This window comes from Apiospora aurea (assembly GCF_038362705.1).
Source record: "Apiospora aurea strain CBS 24483 chromosome Unknown utg000006l_segment0_segment0, whole genome shotgun sequence".
NCBI classification, from domain to species: Eukaryota; Fungi; Ascomycota; class Sordariomycetes; order Amphisphaeriales; family Apiosporaceae; genus Apiospora; species Apiospora aurea.
Genome location: NW_027117393.1, coordinates 3,603,823 through 3,626,421, shown reverse-complemented (window position 1 = coordinate 3,626,421; position 22,599 = coordinate 3,603,823). Strand labels below are relative to the sequence as shown.

The following is a 22,599-nucleotide window of genomic DNA, read 5'->3' as shown; positions in this document are numbered from 1 at the left end:
TAGCAGGTACCTAACAGATACATGGACTCAAGAGGACGGGATTATAGCCATTAGGTTCAGCGTGCCAGAGTTTGACGGCCTTGTTGGAAAGGGTGTTGAAGGGGATGCCAAAGGCCCGTCCGTGTCAGACCAGATTCGCCTTGCTCTTTGCTCAAGGGGCTTGTCGGGCCAAAGAAGAACGCGAATGATCAGACAAGTGTTTTGAGTGGTTGGAGGCCTGACTGGCGGCGGCATTTCCGATGTCAAAGGCCTCAAAAACCTTGAATCCCGTGGCCTGAGGCCTCTTGAGTTCTAGGAAGGGAAGCCTCAGCCGTGATGCAGCCGGCTGACCAGATGTCGATGCTAGTGTTGTCGGCTCTGCGACAGAAAAACACCAAGTGTACGGCAACAAAGTGTGACAACCTTCTGGAAAAGAGTTTGACTGGCATTCCACAGGCTCGTGTCAGATCAAAGGGGCCCAGCTTCAGCATGCCCTTGGGCTCTGACCAGAAGCTGGGACTGGCCCAGCGAAGTCGGTAGCGACCGCCCAGGGATGGACGCTTATCGCCAACTCCAACCTACGGCCGCAGTAGGGAATATCACCGTCGCTACGGACTAGGGTGCGCTGTTCTTTCTTGATGTACTTGCGTAGCTTCTCGTGGAACTTGGTCGGCACCGCGATGGTCTCGGCCCTGAGCTGCTCTTGCTTGCCAATGAGATCGAAGATATGCTTGCAAGGTTACTAGAGGCCTTGTTGAGACGAGTTTGGTTCTTGAGCAGACAGTGCCATGTGAGATACTTGGTAGTGCTCGGCCAGGCAGTCTTCGAGTGTCCACGTATCTCCACAGACTTCAGGGCTCGGTGCTGGAACACCTCGGACAAGCATAACTCTGGGGAGGGGAAGCAACCGGGAGGTCAGTGTGCTCGGGGCCGAACAGTGGCCTGCCTGAAGTGCAGGCCTTGCTCAGGGTATCCAAGGTTGGGCTGCGACAAGATCCGTGGCTGGGCTGCCACGGGCGCCCGGCTGTACGACCTTCTCCGTTGTTTTGATTGTTGTTGTTGCTGTTATTTATATGCTCGGGGTCGGAGCGGTTGTGGTTGTATTTGTGTCTGACGACAATGCAGGCGATGTCGGGGTCACATCCTGCGAAGCTGCTGCTGCAGCAGATCCTCCACCTTGTTGCTCCTTGGGAGTCTCTTTCACTTTCGATCCCGCTGTTGCAGCAGACTGCCTGGAGTACAGGTCTGGCTCAGGATATCCAAGGCTGGGCTGCCACGGGCTCCTGGCTGAACGGCCTTCTCCTCTGTTTTGATTGTTGTTGTTGTTGTATACATCTCTCATGGAACGGTCAAGTCGCCCCAACCTCCCGAAGGGCACGGGACGCGGCCCCTTTCCCGCCGCTTTGAGGGTTGGGCGGGCGGGCGGGTTTCTGGAAAGACTGTTCGGCCCATCTGCACTCGAGCTGCGAGGAATGGAGTGATGGGCACCTCAGCTAACCGATTGCACTGATAGTAGAAGGAAATACCAGGGAAGCCTCATGGAGGGCCATGTCGACCAAAGCCTTACTTCGCAGCTCCTTCATTTCTTCAGTGTCAACGTCCCGGAATGAAGTTGTCGCAGGTATCACGATCCTCTTCCAGCTGCTTGTGCGTGGATCAGGGGTAGAAACAGAACTTGACGGAAACCAGCCTTGGGCTCCTCTTGAGACGGCGCTGCAGGCTTTGCTCGTCTAATGATGGTTGGGCTTGGAGCAGGTTGCTCTTGCTCGTCCTCGTCAGCAGGTGACGCCACAGAAACGCTTGTGGTCGTTGGGCTGTTGCAGCATCGTCATCGAGGGATTTGAAGACGGCCACTGAAGGCTCGATGCAGTGCCGACGGAACATAGCTGGGCGCTGTCATCCTGTGAAACGGATAAGATGGCGTTCGAGCTGCCAGCCCAGGTGTATATCCTGCTGAATACTAGGGTTCCCGTCCGCTCAGAGTCGAGGTCCCCGTTGCAATCTGAGCAAAGTCCGCCACCCAGGACAGACAGAACTCAGACCAACTCTACAGGAAAGGAAAGGAGCATTGGCCTTTTTCCGCTCTCACCAGAGCCTGTAGCTTCGGTCAGCAGGGTTATCGTGAGGAAGGATTGACACGTTGCTTACCTGGCAAATGTAATTTGGTTGTGAGAGTAATACGAATATGTGCTCTCCAGTGCTACACCATAGCACGTCGTCGAACTACGACGGAGAGATGTGCTGCGCCGAACGGACCGGTAATGGAACGGGTTCGGGTATGCTGACTTCGCCTTGAGGTCCTTGACCACAAGACCGAAACCAGATCATCCAACGCATCCTCGCCGTAACCTCTTAGAATCTTCGTCGAGGACTCTGTCGATTGCTTGGCTTCTCTTTTTTGGTTCCTCCTCCTCGTTATTGATACTTAAAGTATATAAGCGAGACAGGTTAGTTTTACCCTGCTGATGACCTCGCCGCATCGCAAGCCCCCATGACGGCGGGTTGTCGTATAAGGATACTAGAGAATAATGCCAAAATAGCAAATTCCTAGCCATGCCGTAGGAATTAATTGCAAACCCAAGTCTTGAGCCTATTCCACACAGTCAGTTTCGTCAATCATAGCTTCCCTCACGCAGCAACTTACCTATCACAACGAAGACCGGCACAATCCACCACTATTTAACGTGTGGGTCGATTTTCTCCAGTCGTGCCATGTACTCAGGCACTAAACTGCCATCGACTGCAACAGTTTTCTCGGCCCATACGTATGTGACCAGAAAGATGCCTTGAATACGTGTTTCTGATAGAGTAATACAAGTATTGCTCTTTAACGACGACGCGCCAATTCGCGTGCCGCTTCCTCCGGCGTTGGACGGCCGTCCCACCGGCTTTTAACCGGCTTTTGACCGCCGTTCCACCGCCTTTGGACCGCCGATGGACTGGCATTGGACCGGTGCTCGGCCAGCGTCCTTTGTGGGGTAATACCTCCGTAAATCCGATGTTACCCTTGAAGCCTTTGTGGAAGGGGGATGTCATGTTGCTGCAACCTTGGGATGGCTCCTCGATGTACTCAATATGGAAGCAAGTGGCAGTCATTACGCTATGGCTTGTCTGTGTGAATAACGTCGGGGTCCCTGTGGTGCATGGATAGTCATTGACTCCAGGTGAGTCCTGTCAATCATCGCATGGGGGAAATGCTTGGGAACCCATCTGCCTCTTGCCTTTGCAGTCTCTCGATTCTGTGCTTGGTTCAACCTTCAGTAGTAGCGGTCACAGCTTCGTGCTGCTGGTCTGAGAAGTAGGATGAAGGGGCGACCTATTGGAGCTGCGCGACCGGTGGTAGTGCTTGCCACACAAACGAACCTATGGTGATTGAGAGGGGTGGGTGCATTCTCCTTGTCTTTGGGGGTTCACAGTCATGCCATGTGCCATTCTCACATGCTGCTGACATTCCCAGCCTGAAACAAGAAAGTGAAACAAAACCATCATCATTGCTTTATCTCCTTTGACAAGGGTGGCATTATAGACATCAACATCCATTGACTGAGAAGTATCGGGGCAGGGACCTTGGTAGCTTCTTGAGGTGTCCCCAGTGACGGCGGCGGTGCTCAAGAATTGGGGGAAAGCTCTATGACCTTGGTAGAGGGAGGGCTGTACGGCGTTGACGGGGTATGGGGCTGTCTGCCACTAGCATCTATGCTTTCTTTTGCAGAGCTGTCTCGCCGTTCCCCTATCAAGGTAAGGGCCCGTCGGGCTTGGGTCTCTGCTCAGGGTTTACACCAATGGATAGAGTGGTTGTGGTGAGTTTGTCGACCCATTGCGTACGAATGGCAAATGGCCGATGCATCCCCAGACAACAGAAAATAGCTGAAGTGTGCTATCTTGGCAGCCCATGCGAGACACCTGACCGCGAGCATGCTTCTCCGTGGTCCCGAGAGATTTGGAGGGTATTGGGCATAGTGCCTTCTTTTTGGGTCCATGTGTGTGGTGGGCTTTTGCTCAGTTTGCTTCCGCTGGTCTGCCGGTATGAGTCGAAAAGCAAAGAGAACAAGAAAGGAGAGTGAGCCTGGGGAAGCTCGGCGGTCAAGGCATCCATGTAAGTTGGCCAGCACAGATAGCTCATATCTGACAACATCTGCCAGTCCTTGATCTGTCTGATGTACCCTTGCGGTCAGAGATAGGAACCAAACTTGAAACCATCCTTCTTGCCATGTGGTAGTAAAAGGAAACACCTAAAGAAATATCTTACCAGAACCCTACTTCGAAGTAATCCATAGCTTCCTCGAGCGTCAGCTGACCTTCCCTAGGAGCCAGATCACTTTCAGTATTTGGCAGTGACGTCGAATGGCAAGGCCCGAGGTGTAGCTTTTGGATAGGTATATCCTGAGCGGCTTCGAAAATAGGCCTGTGTTGGTTGTATGGGGGATGATGGCGTGAGAGAGTAAGGATAGAGAAAAAGGAAGAGGTGAAAAGAATAGAGAATACGAATAGGAGCCTGTAAATGGTTAGTTCGTTGTGTGGCGAGCTACATTCCGTGATCATAGACTTACTTTTCCTTCTTGCAACTCCAACCACCCCCAGATCACTCCATATCGCTTGCACAAGCGTGATAGCGTGCTGGGCCTAGCCTCCGCAGTATTTCCTTCCCCTAAGAGAAGGTCTGGGCTCCGGTATGGGCGGAGTCCGGGCCCCAACAGTGTACTTCAGGAGATACTCGCAAGTTCCTTCGCCGAAGGGAAGGTCTCCAAGGAGGGAAGAAACCAACCCGGGTATCCAGGAGTAGCCCGGATTAGCCCAAGGGCCACGTAAACCGCGGTTGTACTTCCCACACGTTGTAGACGGGTACGAATAGGCTCCGGTCTCGCATCGTAGTGAGTATCATCTGCCCGCTCTTTCGCAAACGTCACAGCGTCAGGCGGGAGTAATGGCTGGTAATGTAGCAGGTTAGAGCTAGCGAAAGCGGTGCCGGGGTTAAGGCGATATTGGGATGGCATTTCGGCCGCGGTTTCTCGAGCCGATGCTCGTAACATTTGGTTGTTGTTGTTGTTTGTTGCTGTGGCTCTGATTTGTTGCTAATCAGGCAACCCAGCCTAGTCTTGTTCGTCTTGGAAGTCAGCATCTTGTAGTAAATCAAAGGCGCCTCGTCTGAGTTGGTACAGGATAGGAGGATGTTGGCAGCGTCCATGGACAAGTCTGGGAATTCATACCTGGAACTGGAACTCAACTCTCTTTGGCCAAGAGATTATCTGAACTCCGGAGCGGCACTTGTTGCCGGCTTGGGGAGGAGGTGGGATGGCTGGTGGTGAGGCTATTGCTGGCTAACTGAGCATCGACTGAAAGAAGATGGCAAAACATGAACGGTACGACTGCTTTGTGGTCGCAGTGGGCTCCGTTGCGGGATTTTCTGAACCAAGTAGTATAGTTTCTCAACATACTCGTACTCAACAAACCAGAAACACTTGTGTAGTGACAGCGCCGAGTGTCCAGTGATACACGCACCCGTCAGAACACTCTCTTGGAGGAGCGCAGTGGCTGTCTCGATGGTAGTGATCTCGAGGAAGGGAGCAGGGGCAGGGGAGGTGTAATTGCTCCAAGAAGGGAGAAGCAACGCAGACAGGTCACCCACCTTCTCTACTTCGTGGCAGTTGTTTGTGAAGTGTGGGAAGTAGGGGTCAGTCATTATTGTTGTTGCACGTTGCTGCAGTGGCCAAAATACTTGCCGTCCTTCCCGATACTGTAGTCACTGCCCGTCAACAGCGTACTATCTGCAACTCCATTCTGGGAAGGTAGTTACGGTGCTAGCGGCCATAGTGTTGCTACCTTCTTTCCCACGCGTTTGAAAGTGGCCTGATGTCGAAGTAGGAAGGGGTGGAACAAAATTGTGGTCGTCTGACTGGTGGGCGGCTGCGTCGGGCGGGTATTACTTTGGCCGACCCCATGCTGTATACTTGATACGTAATCGGCCAACGACATTTAGGAAGGCTCCGATCCACGATTTTGTCTCGCAGCCTTGGTCTTTCCACAAAGATGCCTTGCTTTTGTGCCGTTATGCGTACATGAAGCCGATAGTAGCGAGTGATGGCATCCGTTGCATATTATTGAAGGAAACACCACTCCTTCCACTTTCGCTTTTCTTTTCTTGGCCTTCTTCTTGCTCGCATCTGCTCTTCCATTTTCTCTGTCTTCTCTCGCCACGCCTCTCACTACTACCCTGTAAGTATAGTAGTTCTTGCCGGAGAACTGCGAAAAGCAGTAATCACCTCGGGGGAGTCTGTTGGGTATACAATGATTTCTGGAAGGCGAGGGTGGTGTACATCATAGTATCTCTGGCATCTTCGATTCTGTTTTGTTGGCCTTGCAAACCCTGAAGTCACACCCGGGCAGAGACTGAGTGGTTGTGTAATATTCTGTGTAAGTGCTGTTTTGGGGCTGAAGTGGAGGGACGCGCCAGGGAAGGTGCCAGCGCGACCCATCCATGACATGGTTGTTTCGCCCCATAGTCGACTTTGGTGCATTACTCTGTACTTCCATGTTTGTTTCCACAGGATCACATCTTCTCCGAAGCTTGACTCTCCATCATAGTCCTTTTCTTTGCCTTCATCGCAGTTCTGGTCTCTCCCATCTCGTTCAGGACAGACAGACACTATCTCGTTTGTTTTTTCCCTTGGCCATAGTTGATCGGAGACCCAATGGCTTCCTTCCACATCATCAGCCTCATCTCTCTGCTTCTGCATCACCTTCTTCCTTGGCTCGCCGTTGTTGATCTTGACGTTCCGTTCCATCAGTCCTAGGTGCCATTGCTCTGAGCAACTTTGGGCCCTCTGGCATTCGAACTGGCATCGTTGACTCAAGGCCTTGGGTAATGTTTCTTTCCAAAGCCTCGACCTGGGGAAGCATCACCTTGAGCCCTTGGACATCACCCGCAACAGCACAATACCCTCCATACCCGTCACCGCCAAGAGCCATCTCCCTTCTTGCTAACATCTTCTGGCGGCGACATCCCCTACTTCGGTGCTCAGCATCATGGCAAGACACCCACAGCATCGACGGAATCCTCTTTCCCACACCCCAAGCAGTTCAAGACGCAATGCAGAGGCAGCGGGGTCGTATTGGATGTCTTTGCGCCATAGTAGCTCGCCATCCTCCTTCTTGAGGTGTCGGATCTTGCCGACGGTTTCAAGGGGTAAGTACCTGCCACCCAATGCCTAATTCTTGGCTTTCTTGGCTTATTCGGTATTGGGGCTCTCGTACTCGGTGACTGACGAATCAAGTGCCAGTGCTTCTCGACAAGAACAGCAGTTCTAAGGGCTTCAATCCTGCCGTTGGCAACACCATCACCTGAACGCAGGTTGCATGGTTGCTGGGCACGGCTCGTTGCTTGCGGATCTCAACAAGTGAACCTTGATATCTCGAAGAGTTTGTGCTTGCAATAACGCGAAGAAGCAGCTCGAGGAATTTGCTGCAACTGATGGATGCTGCTTTGGTATATGCTCCCTCATCTGAGGGGACAGTGGCGGGTAACAATGGAAGATCAGGGGGAATCTCTTCGCGCAAGCAGTCGACAGGCCCTGCTCCCAGCACTAATGCGTCTCCTCGTATGTGCAACCCTTTTTTCCACATGCTTTCTGAACTGACCATCGCCCAGGAACCTCTTCGGGCACGGCCTCTTGGCCCGGGAAGGCCCAACGTTCCCAACCCTTAGAGCCAACCCTTTTCCCGAAGTTACGGATCGTGCGGTGACTCCATCCTCATTCTTATTTTATATCCCTTCACTACATCTCTTTTCTTGTATTCTTTTTAATATCCTTCCACAACATTGCCTATTCGAGGGCAGCTTGCCTCGGTTTCAGGTGTTTGTTGAAAGGAACTCCTCCAGGGCCATGTGAAACCGAGACGCCACTTCACATGGCCCTGGAGGAGTATGTCCGCCCCATTTGGCCAATGCTTCACAAACTACTTGGCCTACCAGAGCAGGGGTTTTCGACGTATGTTGGCACCGTCCCACATTGTTGGCCGCTTTGGTCGTAAAAGAGGCGTTCAATATGTTCAGGGTAGAGGCTCGGAGCGTAGACATCAACCTCACGATGACAGTGGACCCCTCCTATGGGGGGGTGGCCCGCCGCCACAGAGGCCGAAGGGTGCTGGCTCCCATACAACCCAGGGTGGCACGAAGAGTACCGACGACGTAAGCTGCGATCGGAGCACGGACATTGGCGGGCTTGGTAAATCAGCGCACCCCGCTGTCGTGCCCGGATCGAACGGAGGATGGAGAAACGTTTGTTATCAAGTGTCGTGGCATCTTCGGGGATCATATTATTGGGGTTACACTTGTTGCCGGGAGGGACGCGATCATGGTTTTGAGTCACTTGCTTCTGCTGGTCTGCCGGTATGAGTCGAAAAGCAAAAGGAACGATCATCATGTACTATAACACCACAAGGGAAACTAGCTGTGCCAAAACCCGGGTTCCTTCCAAATCAAGTTCCTCTGTCGACTGTGGATTCGTCTGTTGGCTTCAAGTTCTCCTGAACCTTCTTGGTCGACTTGGATGCAGCCAACTTCCTCTTCTTCGCTAAAGCAGCTTTTTCTCGGCTCCATCTTGCGTGTGGCAGTCAAACACTCCTCAGCAAACACGTTTGACATCCGTCGGCGACAGCTGTAGAACGGCCTTGCGAACATTGTCCATGTTGATGATGAGTTCAGTCGCGTGCTTCTGGATATCGCGGTCGGTGAGATCGACGACCTCAGGGAACTTGTCAAGTTCGTCGCCCAGCTCCTTCAGGCTGGCGGACATGGCGCAGTAGCAGGCGACTATGTTGTTGGTGAGCGGGCGCTCTTAGAGGAGTTTTATTCTGGCCTGGGCGTGAGCGAACAGCTCAGGGCCAGTGGCCGCAAGCCTTTTGGCGACGGCAGTGCCAGGGGCAGATCGGCCTGAAGATCCTTGGCGATGGCGCGCTCGCAAGGCCAGCAAACTTGAAAGCCTGCCAGCCGGCCGTGCCATTGCGAGACTTGGTCAGTCTCTCCTTAATGATGGCCACGAATGGGCCATTGCCGAGACTGTCCTCCCGGCACAGCTCGCCACGAATCCACTGCCCATCGATGTAGGCAGCTAGAATGGCCGCCTCGGTGTCGAAGGGGTTCCGGCCTCGTATCTTAGCTGGCAAATGTTCCATCGAGCTTGAAGTGCTCCTCAGAGGGGAAGAAGCAGGAGCCCGGGGCCGTGCGGAGCACGACCCGAGCAAAAGTCACCATCCCGCCAGCCAAAGAGGTGCCCGGCCAGATGCGTGTCCGGTGTGCCATTGAAGGAATCAGCGGTACCCCCGGTTACGAGGGAAGAGACCAACACAAGACGCTTTCATTAATCAGGAACGAAAGTCAGGGGACCGAGGACGACAGGTGGTGAGGGGATTGCATGACCGCGGGCTCGGACTTGGCTGCTTTCTCGACAACTCCACCTGGTTGGCTGCTGCCCCTTTGCCTTCCCGCGAACTGCTGTCCTCTTGACGCAACGGAAAAACATCTCCTCTCCTCCTCGGAAGTCAATTCCCAGCTGCGCTATATCTCCATCGGTAATCGAGAACGGCTTGGACTCCGTGCCTGGCGGGCTGAGCCGGATGTGGTTGAGAAATGTGCCCGATGAGCTCTCAGCACACAGCGCAGCTGGGGCTTTTCAGGGTTATCTTCCTGCTCCTTAGTGCCCTCAGCAACCTTTGCGGGGCGGTCGTCTGATGGCCCTTGAGCTTTGGCGTCGCTAGAAGAGCCATTCTTGGGCTCTCAGTGGCTCAGGACAATGAGTCCCGAAAAGCCTTTAAGATCGACCCCTGCACAATACTGCCAAAAACTAATGTCAGTCCAGTTTCCTTCGCTGAAGTTCGTTCACTTCTCGTTGAACTTACTTCTTCCCGCGCTGAAACGCGTTATCTTCTCTCGATATACTTTTCGTTCGTGTACTTTCCCTCCTACTCGGCAGAGATATTGATGACTGGCGCGTCCGGCCGTCACCACCGAGGTGGTCGGGAAGCATCGGTACATGGGCCGGGCCTGTTCCACGATCCAGAGGTACGTTCCGCAGGCAGGGAAGTCGACTTCTCTCCCTCTTCCCCTCTGCTGGATCTGCCGATGGCAGATGTTGCTCCCGCCACGAGTCAGACGGCTGTTCAGCTCTTCAGCAAGAGCCCTTGGTGAAGGAAGCATCAGACATCTTTGCCGACTCCGTACTGGGCCTGGTCGTTCTCATCCCTGAACGTGGCCCGACTCTCTCCGAGAGTCGGCAACTTCACCCGAACAAAGGACCATACCCTTCAATATATTTTTTGAAGTGTAAAAGCAACCCTCGTGGTTCCTGTTAAAAGGCATCGCGTCCGCAATTTGTGCGCGCTTGTCCGCGAAAGCAATCGGACGACCGCAGGCTTCTGGCTTGCATGCGGGGGAGAAAAGCGTCACCCGAACAAAGCACACTGCCCTTCAATATGTTTTTTGAAGTGTAAAAGCACCCTCATGGTTCCTGATGAAGGGCAGCGTGCCCGAAAGCTGTGCGTGCTTGTGCGCGGAAGCGATCGGACGATCGCATGCTTCCGGCTTGCCTGTGTGGAGGCCGTTGGACTCTGCAAGCATCTTCGAAGCATCTTTGCTCTCACTGGTCGCGTTACTTGCAGTGCTCGCAGCGCTCGCGAACTCTTGCTCAGGATATGACGGGGTGCGTGACCCCCGCCACGACAGCGTGACTCTTCCTCTTGTTCCAGCAGTTCAGGGGCTTCGGCCAACTGTTCACGAAGTTGTTTCATGGGACCTCGAGTTAGTCCTTGACGGGGATCGTGACGGGGATCACGGCTTTCGTTTTTGTGGGTTTTTTTTCGTTCTTTTTTACCCTCCTCTCGTCTCTTTTTTGCTCTTCTCGTCTCCTTTTCGTTTTTCTCTTGTCCTTTCTTGCTCCTTCGCCTCATACCGAGCAGGCCAACAGACAGCCAGTTCGCTGGCAACACCAACCGGCGTCGCTCCGTGTTGAGGATAGGCCCCAGCGGGCATATCCTTCCCATCAACTCTTGGAAAGAGCTGGTAGCTCCTTCCCTGTCGACGAATCGCGGCACACGACTCTTTATAAACTCGGCCTTAAGGCCCGAAGCACGGGCGACGCCAGAGTACATCTGGAAGGTGGGAATCTCGAGCTGCTCATCGGCCCATTTGATGGGGGTTACGCGCCTCCCCGCGTTCATCTTCTGGTTGGGACGCATCAGGTGGAACTGCTGGTCGCAACCCCGGAGACGCTCGTGAAGACGGAGTCTCTGGTGTGGGAGACTTGGAAGCCCGGGTCTGTCTCGGAGTGGGCTTCTGCTTCGATGGTCCGGCGGGGGTATTCTGTCTTCTGAGTCCCATGTTCTCGTACGCCTTGGCCGCTTCGGTCTTGCTTGATCGTGTTGGCACAGCCTCCAGCAGGTGGCGCAGATGAATGTGCCGAACACACTCCACTCGACGCGTGTGCGGGCTGACCATGGTCTGAAGCTGGACAACATGATCCTCGTGCAGTGTTTAGCACCATCCCTTTGTGTCGGCCAGAAACTCCGAGAAGTGCAGCAGGACGGGCATGCGGTAGAACTTCGCCAGGAGGCAGGTGTGCTCCCACTGTCGGCGGTTAATGCTGAGGAGGTTCGGGAGCAGATTCATGAACTTGGGGAGATACAGGCAAGGTTGTAAAGTGTCGACAGGGTAAGGAGCAGCCTGGTTTCAGCAATTGAGCGGCTCTGCGTGCGTACAACCCTTCTTGATGCAAGCGGCCTGCACCGGCCATCTTCCGAACGTCTCTTCCAGCGTCGTCTTCTGCTGGGGGGTTATGGGACCGGGTTCCTTCTCTCCGTCGTCATGATAGCTAATCTTCGACTTCCCGAAGTAGCCTATGGCCAGAAGCTCGTCGAACTTCTCGACCACGTTTCTACAGTTCTACTCCTGCTCGCCGAGGTCCTCCTGCTCGCCGAGATCCTCTTCCTGCTCGCCAAGGCCCGCCTTATCATCATCGATCTCCTGATCCTCCGGTGAGAATCTATCGGGGTAGTCCTCGGGGAACATCTCACGGAAGTACGATCCTCTCTCTGACGGCTCGACCAAAGTTGGAGCCGGCAAGCTCGAGGTCCCGCAGAGGGTGCCATCGGAGAAGGGACAGAACCTTGGGCTTGTGGGAACTGCGGAACAATAGGCTCTGCGTTTTGTGCCGGTGCAGTCGCGATCGGCTGGTTGGGGGCGTTACCCATCTGCTGTTGCAAGGCTGGGTCGACAGGCATAGACGGCTCTGGAGCGTCTTTGCTGTACATGGGCCAAGAAGGAGACCGCCAGTAACAGCACAACTGGCTTCGTGCCTTCTCCAAAGTCTCTTCCAATAAAATCTTGGAAGTCTATGTCCTCTGCCTGGGACAGGAGCGGGTCGCGGACTTGGTTGTATCTCGCCGCTAGTTCCTTGTACAGCGACGACCACCCCCGGCAGAACTCCTCATGCTCGTTGGGCTCGCCCAGGTTCTCGACGAAGTGGCCATCGACGAGTCCAGGAAAAGGTACAATCTTTCCTAATCCTCGTCCTCCTCGAGGCCGGGGGGCTCTGCCTCGAATGTGAGGGGACAGGCTCTTGTCAACTCGAGGGACGTCGGCCTTGGTGGTGGAGCAGCTTCACCGTGCGGTGAGGCCTGCGGTCCGGCTGGCTCTCGTTCTCAGCATCGGCTCATACGACGAAGTATTCGTCCGGGTTGATGAAGGGGTCCATCTCCTCCCATGTTCCATCTTCGGAGAGATGGAAGATTCTGTCTCGGCACGAAAGGTTGTCAAGCTTCCAGTCGAAGGAGTCTGCCAGGTTATAAAGGGGCTTGAACCCGAATCTTCTGGGGAGGACGGCATGTTTATCGATGAAGCGCCCGACGGTGTATATGAGACAGAAGAGGTAGGCGTCGAGTACCAGGGGCTCGGGGTCTCTAAGGTGGAAGTACTTGTGGTAGGGGGAGGATTTCTGCGAAGTACAGGAGGACGGGCATGCAGTAAAACTTCGCCAGGAGGCAGGTGTGCTCCCGCTGGCGTCGGTTGAGGTCCGGGAGCAGATTCATGACCTTTGGCAGGTAAAGGTACGGCTGCAAGGTGAAAGTGCAAGGCAGGGAGGCAAGACGTAACCATCACCGTAGCCATCGATGATGGAAGAAGAAGTCATCATCGGGCTCCTCTTCCTCCAGGACCGACTTCAGCGGTTGGGGCTTGAAGTTGTTCATGCGGTCCAGGTACTCCTGCTTGAAGCCGACGCTGTCTTCGACCGCCCGAGAGACCCGTGGTGCGATCTTAGGCCTCCATCGTGGGGGCCCAACAAGCCTCTCTGCTTGAGGGGTTTGCGCAGAAGGCTTAGGTGTGGCAGATCGAGCCGTCTGTCGCAGAGATCGGGCCCGAGAAGTCGACGGAGCCGGGGTCTGTGCTGCGGATGCGACAGGGGTCGCAGGAGCTGTAGGAGGATGGGCTTCCGCCTCTCAGCACTCTGAAGCCGCACGAGGCCACAACGACATCCATCCAGCTTGATGTCGGCAACAGAAGAAGAAGATGCGACAGTACCCGGAAGCTGGGCAATCTCATGCATCATCTCGGCTGATAGAAAGTTAGTTACCCATCCATTAGTATGCGGAGGTAAATATGTCCATACTTACTTGGTGCCTATCCTCGTTGGCCTTGCGAACCTTGTCCATTCGGATGATCAGTTCGGTCGCGTGCTTCTGGATGTCCTTGTCCGTGACTTCGACGACTTCAGGGAATTTCTGAAGCTGGTACGGCTCCCTCTCGAACCTGGGGATGATCATGCGGGCATATCCCTACAGCGCCCCCCAGCGTCACTTTCAGAATTAGCGAAGAGTCCCCAGCAACCTCTGCGCCTTGATGATGGGTAACTTACCTGGTATTCTGGGTACAAAACCTCCAGGGACAACGACAATTAGTCTTCTCCGTCTTCCAAGTTAGGCTCCGCCTGCGTGAGCTGCCTGGTTAGTATTATACTTGCGTAGTGAAGGGAGTGGAACGAAACGAAATTCAACGGGGGAGAATCCAGTCCAACGAGAGAGGAACGAGTTTTAGGCAAACACACTGGATCAAAATGATTGATATCAACCCGGCTTTCGTCAAAAGTGTTGTTGGGGATGGGGAAATGTTGAGGAAGCAAACGAAAAGACCGGATCCCACGTAGCGAACGGATACGACCGCCAGTGAACCGGGCCGAGAGGTGTGGGAAAAGTACGTGACGACGAAATTTGGGTATGAGGACCAAATCGAAGGGAGCTTTGCACCGGCACACACTCAACTTAAAGTCGGGGTGGAATAACAATATTGATAAGGTCATGACGTGCAAGCAAATGGAAAGGGAGATGTGCTGTGAAAGTTGTGGGATGGAAAGCCAAGGAAAATACCAACCAGGGCTCACGGTCATAGATATAATGGATCTCGATGTGGCCAGAGACTTCCGAAGGACAGAATAATGTAAAAGATGAAGTGAAGCAACAGCGGGATATGAAGGGTAGAAGATGTGAAAGATGTTGGATTCGTGTAACCTACCTTGGCACAAGTACTCTTGTGTTCTTTGGGGGACAAGTGCGGTGATGTGTTTGGGTATTGTGACAAAGCTTGGTTCCGGGTTCATGATGCTCGTGAAGAGGAGGGAAAGGAAGACACAAAGGCAAGGAAAGGAAATAATATATATGTAACCTACCCAACTCCGTAATGCGTGACGCTGTACCAGTGTGAGCTGATGTGATGATGCGTTCATGATGTCTTGAAAGATGAAGGAGAGGAGACTGGAGTGAAATAAAGGATGGAAAGAAGATCAACTTCCTGCGGAGCGTATGCGCAGGTGAAATTCGTTTGTGGCGAGAAGGTTGAGCGTTCGGAGAAGAAGGGTTGACGTGGTAGTTGCTAGAGAAAAGAAAAGGTCTTTTCTCTGGAGGGAGGATATGTAAGAGTTGAGCTGTTGAAGGATATCTTGAAGGATGGAAGGGTAGAAACTTGAAAAGTACAGATGATATATGAAGGTGTTGAGGGACGGAGGGAAGGATGGGGATGAGGGAAAGATGGGAGGTGTTTATACCCCCGAGAGATGAAGCCACTGACCTGGGAAAGTGCGCAGAGGTGATTGTCAACTTATAATATGAAGGAGACACTCGCTCTACACATCTTGATAGTAATACAAGCTGGATTGTGACTCACTGTTGCCGTCATTGCCTGGCCTTGTGACCCCGTAAGTAGTTGTCTGGGGGAGTGTGCTGGTGGCACGAAAGGAATCTCAGCACACGTAAGTCACGAATAGTGTGAGTGACTATGCTTACCTTGTACTATTGTCAAAGCGTGAGGTCTGCAGTACTTCTTGACGTGACAAAGAGTCAAGTGCCATAGTATGGTAACTTCCAGTGGTGAAGGTCACGGGGAAGAGATTTGGTAGTGATCTTGGAAATGCGGGGTTTTTCCCTTGGGTGATTGTCGTTGCAAGAAGGGAGTGTATTGGACTTTTCTGTGGGAAGCGTCTGCGGGCGACGTTGGATGCGATGGCGGAGTAATGAGCGAGTGATTTAAATGCGAGAGGTATACCTTGATTATCCGCGGGGCGATCGAAAGGTGAGGCCTAAGTAGGATTAGGCAGCGACCAAGTGAAGCATTTTTGGCGAGAGGCTTCGATGGGTCGACGATGTTGTTGACGATGTGTTCGGCGATGTGGTCGGAGGTGTGGTCAACGACATAGTTTACGATCCAATCGACGACGTAGTTGACGATGTGGTCGACGGCGTAGTTGACGGTGTAGTCGACGACGTAGTTGACGGTGTGGTCGAAAATTTGGTGTGTGTTGAGGTCGGCGATATCTGAAGGCAGGATCGTTTAAGTACTGGAGAGCGGACAAGTGAATGCTTGAGTCAAAAACGGTAGTGAATACTCGGCGCGTAGGGGAGCTCCAGCGCCCTTATCTGGGACACGCCTCTGGAGTCAATTCGAGACTGGACTTCCGCATGCATACTTGTTTCCAGTCACGGCAGGATCGATGTCACTCAAGGTGCAACGCGGTTTTGACGGTGGCACATACAGTATGACACCCTTCGGCGAGGCGATGTAGTAGACCAAGAACTTATTATGTGAGACAACGGGGCACTGGGCGTGTCTTGATGTGATTTCAGTTTCCCTGAAACCAAAGGGGTTGGATAATGTATGACAGCTATCACATATGCAAATATGGAATGCAAGGTTGACCCTATGTGCACGCTGAAGCACACTACAGGATGCTGAATGGCCAGTAAACTCAGAAAAAGACAGTTTTTGGCAAGGTGCAAACTTTGAAGATCGAAACTGCCGAGCGTAGCCCCGAACTGGTAGAGTTCAGTAGCTGAGGCTGAGGTGAAACTGCATGAAGGCTACGTGCATACCTTGATGTTGAATCCTATCGAAGGAAACTTGTGAGAGCCGGGTACGATTTAATCATGTCCCCCAGTTGCTTCATTACAGTAGGGGTCAAGTTCAAAGACACCATTCTCCGCACGACTCGCGGGAAGCACCGAGCCTTTGAACCGCGTGAGAACGTTTAATGGGGTACAAAGGACAGTATTACTACAATCACAAATTAAATTCCCGCCGCAGGACCAGAACTGGCTGCAGAGCGTGCATGTATGTGCTCACCATAACTGAGACATATCTCGGCCTTGGTTTCGGCCGGCTGGAAGTGCTAGCGGCCGAGATAATTGCTTAATTGGGGTCTAGGGCATCGGCTTTCGGCGGCGGTTAGGCACGCTAGGGTCCGAAATAATTTCCTGATTGGGGTCCGAACCATCGGCCCTGGGCGTTACGGCTCGGCCGCAGCCTGCTTACGTTCCAGGCAGCAGTATCGGGGGGTATTGTTCGGCACTGGTGATTGTTCAGGCTGCCTGAGAGCATCACCGGAGATGTGGGGACGCGGCCGAAATTATTTCCCCAAAGGGGAACAGGATCTCGGGAATCGGGTCCGAAGGTTGGGATGGGTGTCTGGCTTGCCTGATCTAACTTCAAGTTGAGTGGTCCTAGCACAGAGTAGTCGGCAACACGCCAGCTTCGCGCCTCCGTCCGGCCAGTAAACTGTAGCGAGGGGTACGGCCCTCCCCATTACGAGTCCTAGCATGCGTCAAGTAATCCGAGCTCGTGACCAAAGCCCTGGGGGAAGAATATTTGCGTATATACCTACGAACCATGTAATAACAGAACCTTGCTGAAGGAAGTCAAGTCCATCTAGAGCCAAGCAGCATATATGAGCTATCTTGAATAGTGCCTGTGGTGCTGTCACTGCCCCTTACTGTAGCACCGATATCCCGGCCTCAGATTTATGTACGGACCCTTGTTTTTTGCCCCGGTCGCTGTCTTCGGGGCGTGGGGATTCCAGGGAGTCCAATATTAATTAGAGCCAAAAACAAGAAAGTTAATCTTTGGAGCTTTTGCTCCTTCCCCCAGCCCCTATTCTGCGTGAAGCCGTTACGACGTAGAGCAGGAGGCTTGGAAGACCTGGGGATGCGTCTGGGATGCATGCAGCTTGCCCCGAGTGCGACACTGAAAGTACCTGCATCTTAAGTGTACGTAGGAGAGTCGCAACTCAGTTACCCACGGCTTCAATTCAATCGAGAAAAGCGGCTGCTCAGCATGCAGTAGTATACTCCTGGAGTTCTCGTCGAGGCGGCTGGCTACATTACCCAGAATTGCATGTAGCCTCTTGAGGTCTGCCAGCCTCAGTACCGGGTTTCTGCTACCCAGGTTCTCGACTTCATTGCAGACAGATTTGTATGGCTTCCAATTAGCCCAACCCAAGCTTTTTGGTGCCAGGTCAGAGCTTTCGTCAGGGCGTGCGGGCGCAGTTTCGGCGCTAGCTAAAGTAACCTTCCGCTATCCCCCACCCGTAGCGTCGTGTGCCTAGTGGGGTGGTTGGGGGGGTTGAGGGTTGAGGGCGCATCCCACGTGGAAACAACTTTCTTCCAAAAGAACGAAACGGACCCTGATCCTAGGGGAGCCGAATAAAAAGGAGTTTCAAACATCTCAGTAACCTGCGCGAGAATTAATAGGTTGATAAATCCAATTCGCTATTAATAGTATGCTTGCGATCATCAGAAGGCGATTCCGATGAAGACATGATGGGTGTGCCCTGTGACTGCCGGCCAACTGGGCTCACTTCTATCGATAAGGTTCTAGCTACTTCTTCAGGGGCAGGCACGCCTGTAGAGTAAATGTTGCAGCAAGTTTCTCCTGCGCCTGCGCATATGCCTGCCCGGCGTGCGTTGTTTCAGACGTCTAATGCAGCACATATACGATGACGCAACAAGCAAGCATCTAGTTTCGTTTCGCTTCGCTATGCATGTGCCAATGTTCGTGTTGGCTCGACGTTCTCAGTTCGCTTCGCATCGCGTTTCGCTGATCAATCAATCCATCAGAGCGGGGGCCCAGAAAAGGGCCGCTCTTCTTTGTCCCAGCCCACGTTCGGCCAGCCGACTGGCAGAGTCGACACTGGTGGCAGGGTGTATCGTCCGTCGCACTCGCTCTCTGTGCAGTTGAGGCCGCAGAGACCAAAGACGTTGCAGTAGCAGGCTTCCGGCGAGGGGCAATGCACGGCTTCTTGGCCAAAGATAACTAAAGAGTGATGTGGTAAATAAACGTGTCTTGTCTCGGGTACTGACAGGCGTGCAAACAACCCCCCCCAAAGTGGGCCGACTGCTGCTGAGGTGGGATGGAAAACTTACTGTGCCAAGCAAACTCGAAAACTCTCCCGCTCAACGCATCTTCGAGGGGGGTATTGAGCAGCCACTCGAGGAAGTGGATATAGTCCTCCCTTGGACGCCGACGAATGGCCTCCTTCGTGACGGCGAATTGAGAACAGCAGCTCACGGCGACGACTTCGGGCACCGGGTGGCCGGGCAGGAGCTCCTCAAAGGAATCCTTGTAGACCTCCTTGGCCGTCGGCACATCCCTCCTTTCCACCTCGGACGTCTGCGGCGCATCCTCCATCGGCCGGATCTCTGCAGGACAGCCGATGACCCAGACGCAGCGGAGGTTGACGTAGCCCATCTGGCGCAGGTAGGGGAGCTGGAAGTTGCGGAGGGTCGGCAGGCCGTCGTAGTCCGGGTCGTCGTTGTGCCAGGCGAAGCGCGAGGCGTGGAAGAAGATGAGGTGGTCCGACAGGTCGTCGTAGTTGGTGACAATGTGCGTCAGGTACACCATGGCCTCGCGGCCCTTGTTCTGCGGCACCGTCAGGCGCGCCTTGGGGTCGTCGACGACATAGATGCTCTTCTGCCACTGCGGCGGCAGGTGGCGGTGGAACCAGGTCGTGTTGTCGCTCTTGGTGCTCGCGACGACGACGTCAACCTCCCGCGACTGCTGCTGCGCTATCGGGATGTGCACTACGGCCTCGCTGCTGGCTGGGCCGCCGAAAATGGGGTAACCGGGGTACAGAGAGCAGATGAACCAGGAGAAACAGACCAAGACAGCGCATGCAACGACAACTCGGCCTAGCCCGGACCTAGCGGATATCATGTTGCGCGCGCACCCAAAATCCGACGGTCCGACAGACGGCTATTTCAGTATAATGTTACAGAACGGCACGAGACGTCTTCCCTCCCTGCCGTCTCCAACATTGTCGTGTACAAGAGGGATAGGAAAGGGAAAAAGAGGCACGGCGGCCAAGACAAGTTTGGGCAAGTCAGAACTAATGTAGGCTCGTTCTGTGCTCTAGGGGCCGCGTCTACCGTCATTTTGGGAGGGACCTGGGCCTGCTGGGCCTGCTGGGCTCCAGCGCTTGTGCTTGTCGATGATCGTCATTCCCTGACCCATCCCAGCTGCTGGTCCTTTCTCCGAACGGAAGCCGTCAAGCAAGCCCCCTACCCGACCCCCTGCCCGGTGGAGCGCCAGGGCTCCTGGCTCGACCAATGACGATACCACTTCTCTAGCCGGCCCCTCCGTATTCACTACTGGGAGCCAGGGATCAGCCGTCGACAACTTGGCGATTACGAGGAGCCCCCACCAGACACGACCCAACTGCTCGGAATCAATTTCCACGACTCGATGTTTGTCGGTCGCTATCATTGTCGGCGGGATCATTGGACTGCGAAGAACTTGTTGATATTATAGATGCGTCCATCACGATGTGTCTGCATCTGCCTGCGTGTTGCACAATTACATCTATGATGATGTCCTGGGCAAGTAAGATGATCAAGATGATATTAGGGTGGGTTACAGTGGAAGATGTCGCTGCTCATCGTGCATTTGGTTCTAACCAATCGGGGTCGTTCATCTCATCCAACTGCTGTTCAGCCAGGAGCCGGATAGCCAGATCTCAAACACAAGCAGCCGTTCTCACATGCGATGTGAGTTTTAGGATCTGGCAACTGCCAATCAGTGGTTGCCTGAGGCACCCTTCACGGCAGCACCTCGCGTAAGCAAGGAAAGGGAGGTTGGCGGGGAAGGCTTGGGGTCCAATTTGCACGTAAAGTCCACTCACATGCAGCTTCCATCCTGCCAGTTTACGTATCGCGAAGTATATCGATTTAAATACTCGCGCAAATAAACTCTCGAGTTCATTGCTCGATTCGTCTCTCGCACTCATCTCCCCCGGGATCGGTTATCATGACTTGGTCCCTTCTCAACTTGACAATCCTGTGTCATATCGATGGCGTTTAGCTTGGCGAAGTAACTCATGATGAGAAAGCTTGGGATCTCAACAGCATCGGCCCCTTCATCTCATTCCTTGCCTAAACTGCCCGTGGTAATCGTACTCTGCACTTTGAACTGTGAGAACCTCCGAGTATGTAACTTGGGTGGCAAGGCGTTCCGTTCGGTTGAAGTTGCGCATTAATGACTTGAGCCCTCCCAATCCCTTCTCCTGAACAGGGGGCGGCAACTCGTGCTCGGAAAGTCCCCCGTAAGAGCCCTTCGGATCGTCATACGCTTCACCAGACGCGTGCCGTTTGGAGTTGGGGGCGAGGTATCGCAACTTGTTGATGCAGGAGCTGCACGAAGACGCTAGCCCCTTGAAGTGTACGAACACAATTGGCATGCAGCTGCACATGATGCCTACATTGATCTCGGCAATACTGCGTTGATGTCAGCAGGAGAACTGGCTCGGTCTGTTATCGGGTATGGTGGGAGTAAGTATTTACTGACCAGAAAGCGTAGAGTGGAGGGCCGTTCCAGCTCCCATCCTGGCCCTCGGCGGACGAGGTTGCTATCCTCCATCGAAAGACGGTACTCAATATAGAACATCCGCATGCACTGTCCCTCGTTAGCGGGAAGTATGAGGCCATGAAACCGTCGTAGAATATACTTACATGGCACCTGTAGCGAAAACGCCCGAGACTGCCAATTTGCGCTTCAGGGACATCTGCAGCGTCCACAGGAAACCCATGGGCACAATGAGGATGTAGAAATCGATCGCAGTACCGATGATTCCAGTGCTCGCAGCAAGATAGCCTGAAACGCGGTAGGTCCGCTCTGAATATTGAGGCGAGAACCAGCCTCCGGTAGCCTTGTATTCTGGACGAGGGAAACAGGTAGCAAGATACACAGCAATGGCTGCAATATGGAAAAGGGTGGATAGCACGATGCCCATCCAAAGCATGGACTTGGCGCCCTTTGAGGGAAGGAAAATGCGGATGTACATGGCCAAGATGGCCGCTTTGATGAACATGGCGGCAACGTAATACCCCAAGGTAACCACTGTGCAGTCCTTGCTCGCTGTCAGTAACATCTATGCTGGCTGTGGCGGCTTTCGGAAGTCTGGGGGCCATCTTACTCGAGCGTAGCTTGGAGTTATCTTGCTAAGAGGAACATCCCACATGTGTGGCCCAGCTGCTTGGTCGACAACTAAACACTGCTGTCAGCCAAAGAAAGGAGTTATATAAGGCACATCATTGTTATATCATTGTACCACTGAAAGCGAGTGCGATATTGCCGAGAACAGCACCCTAAACACTTTGATTAGAACCCCTGGAGAAAATACAATTAGGGTGTCTGACTAACAGCTGCTAGTATACACAGATCTAGCCATAGTTTGTCAGTGTCTGCTGGGAAAAGAGTAGGGCCTTCTTAACTTACAGTCATCTATACGTAACCCAGACGTCTTGATGCGAGTATATAGGCGCAAGCCGAGAAAGCCAGTCATGAGTGGTAAAGTCACATAAGTGACGATCTTGGGTAGGTGCCCCTGACTTGGCGGATCTGTGAAGTTGGATACAACTCCGGGAGTAGGGGGTAAAGCGGGAACCTGTGAAAGATCCAGGTTTGCTGTTTGGTCCATGGTGGGCTTTGTTGTAAGACGATTGGTACGCCTTCGGGGAATGTATTCCAATAGTTTGTAACTTTCATCTGTCTGAACACTGCAGCGCAAGGAGTGAAGAAGTGATGGCCGGCGTGATGGCGGAAGACTGGCTTGTTTGCAGGAATGATGATAGTAGAGCGAGGGCTCTGAAAGTTATGATGGCCTGATTGAAAGCAGAATATTGTTGTTATATCATGCCTATGTGGAGAAATCTCTTGCATATGTCGCCTTGTGAGAGATCTCCAACTCAGAAATTGTATTGGCAGAAGCGCGCTGAGCAGATGTGACTGTGACCCTGCCGTGCAGTCTGGGAGTGGACTCC

At 53.4% G+C, this 22,599-nt stretch overlaps 7 protein-coding genes across 7 annotated transcripts; all 7 read right to left on the bottom strand.

The window, feature by feature from the left end:
- Nucleotides 1-4,682: 4,682 nt before the first annotated feature.
- PG986_009698 (uncharacterized protein) lies at nt 4,683-5,659 on the bottom strand (the record flags this gene model as incomplete). Its single annotated transcript, XM_066845920.1, has 2 exons — nt 4,683-5,038; nt 5,479-5,659. 2 exons carry the CDS (start codon nt 5,657-5,659, stop codon nt 4,683-4,685), a joined length of 537 nt encoding a protein of 178 aa, XP_066698318.1.
- Nucleotides 5,660-8,600: 2,941 nt separating this feature from the next.
- Nucleotides 8,601-9,150, bottom strand: PG986_009697 (uncharacterized protein; the record flags this gene model as incomplete). Its single annotated transcript, XM_066845919.1, has 2 exons — nt 8,601-8,788; nt 8,886-9,150. The coding sequence occupies 2 exons, from the start codon at nt 9,148-9,150 to the stop codon at nt 8,601-8,603; spliced, it is 453 nt and encodes a 150-aa protein (XP_066698317.1).
- A 2,548-nt stretch (nt 9,151-11,698) lies between these two features.
- On the bottom strand, nt 11,699-12,037 carry PG986_009696 (uncharacterized protein; the record flags this gene model as incomplete). Its single annotated transcript, XM_066845918.1, is given in 2 exon segments — nt 11,699-11,903; nt 11,916-12,037. The coding sequence occupies 2 exon segments, from the start codon at nt 12,035-12,037 to the stop codon at nt 11,699-11,701; spliced, it is 327 nt and encodes a 108-aa protein (XP_066698316.1).
- Nucleotide 12,038: 1 nt separating this feature from the next.
- Nucleotides 12,039-13,788, bottom strand: PG986_009695 (uncharacterized protein; the record flags this gene model as incomplete). The annotated part of the gene is made up of 6 exons (XM_066845917.1): nt 12,039-12,150; nt 12,216-12,610; nt 12,687-12,927; nt 13,127-13,454; nt 13,499-13,579; nt 13,635-13,788. 6 exons carry the CDS (start codon nt 13,786-13,788, stop codon nt 12,039-12,041), a joined length of 1,311 nt encoding a protein of 436 aa, XP_066698315.1.
- A 1,566-nt stretch (nt 13,789-15,354) lies between these two features.
- On the bottom strand, nt 15,355-15,978 carry PG986_009694 (uncharacterized protein; the record flags this gene model as incomplete). The annotated part of the gene is made up of 3 exons (XM_066845916.1): nt 15,355-15,495; nt 15,560-15,828; nt 15,900-15,978. 3 exons carry the CDS (start codon nt 15,976-15,978, stop codon nt 15,355-15,357), a joined length of 489 nt encoding a protein of 162 aa, XP_066698314.1.
- Nucleotides 15,979-18,398: 2,420 nt separating this feature from the next.
- Nucleotides 18,399-19,483, bottom strand: PG986_009693 (uncharacterized protein; the record flags this gene model as incomplete). Its single annotated transcript, XM_066845915.1, has 2 exons — nt 18,399-18,598; nt 18,709-19,483. Coding segments are annotated over 2 exons (975 nt in total), but the record flags the coding sequence as incomplete, so codon positions are not given.
- A 1,213-nt stretch (nt 19,484-20,696) lies between these two features.
- Nucleotides 20,697-22,256, bottom strand: PG986_009692 (uncharacterized protein; the record flags this gene model as incomplete). The annotated part of the gene is made up of 4 exons (XM_066845914.1): nt 20,697-21,054; nt 21,125-21,232; nt 21,289-21,694; nt 22,055-22,256. 4 exons carry the CDS (start codon nt 22,254-22,256, stop codon nt 20,697-20,699), a joined length of 1,074 nt encoding a protein of 357 aa, XP_066698312.1.
- Between the last annotated feature and the right edge of the window lie 343 nt (nt 22,257-22,599).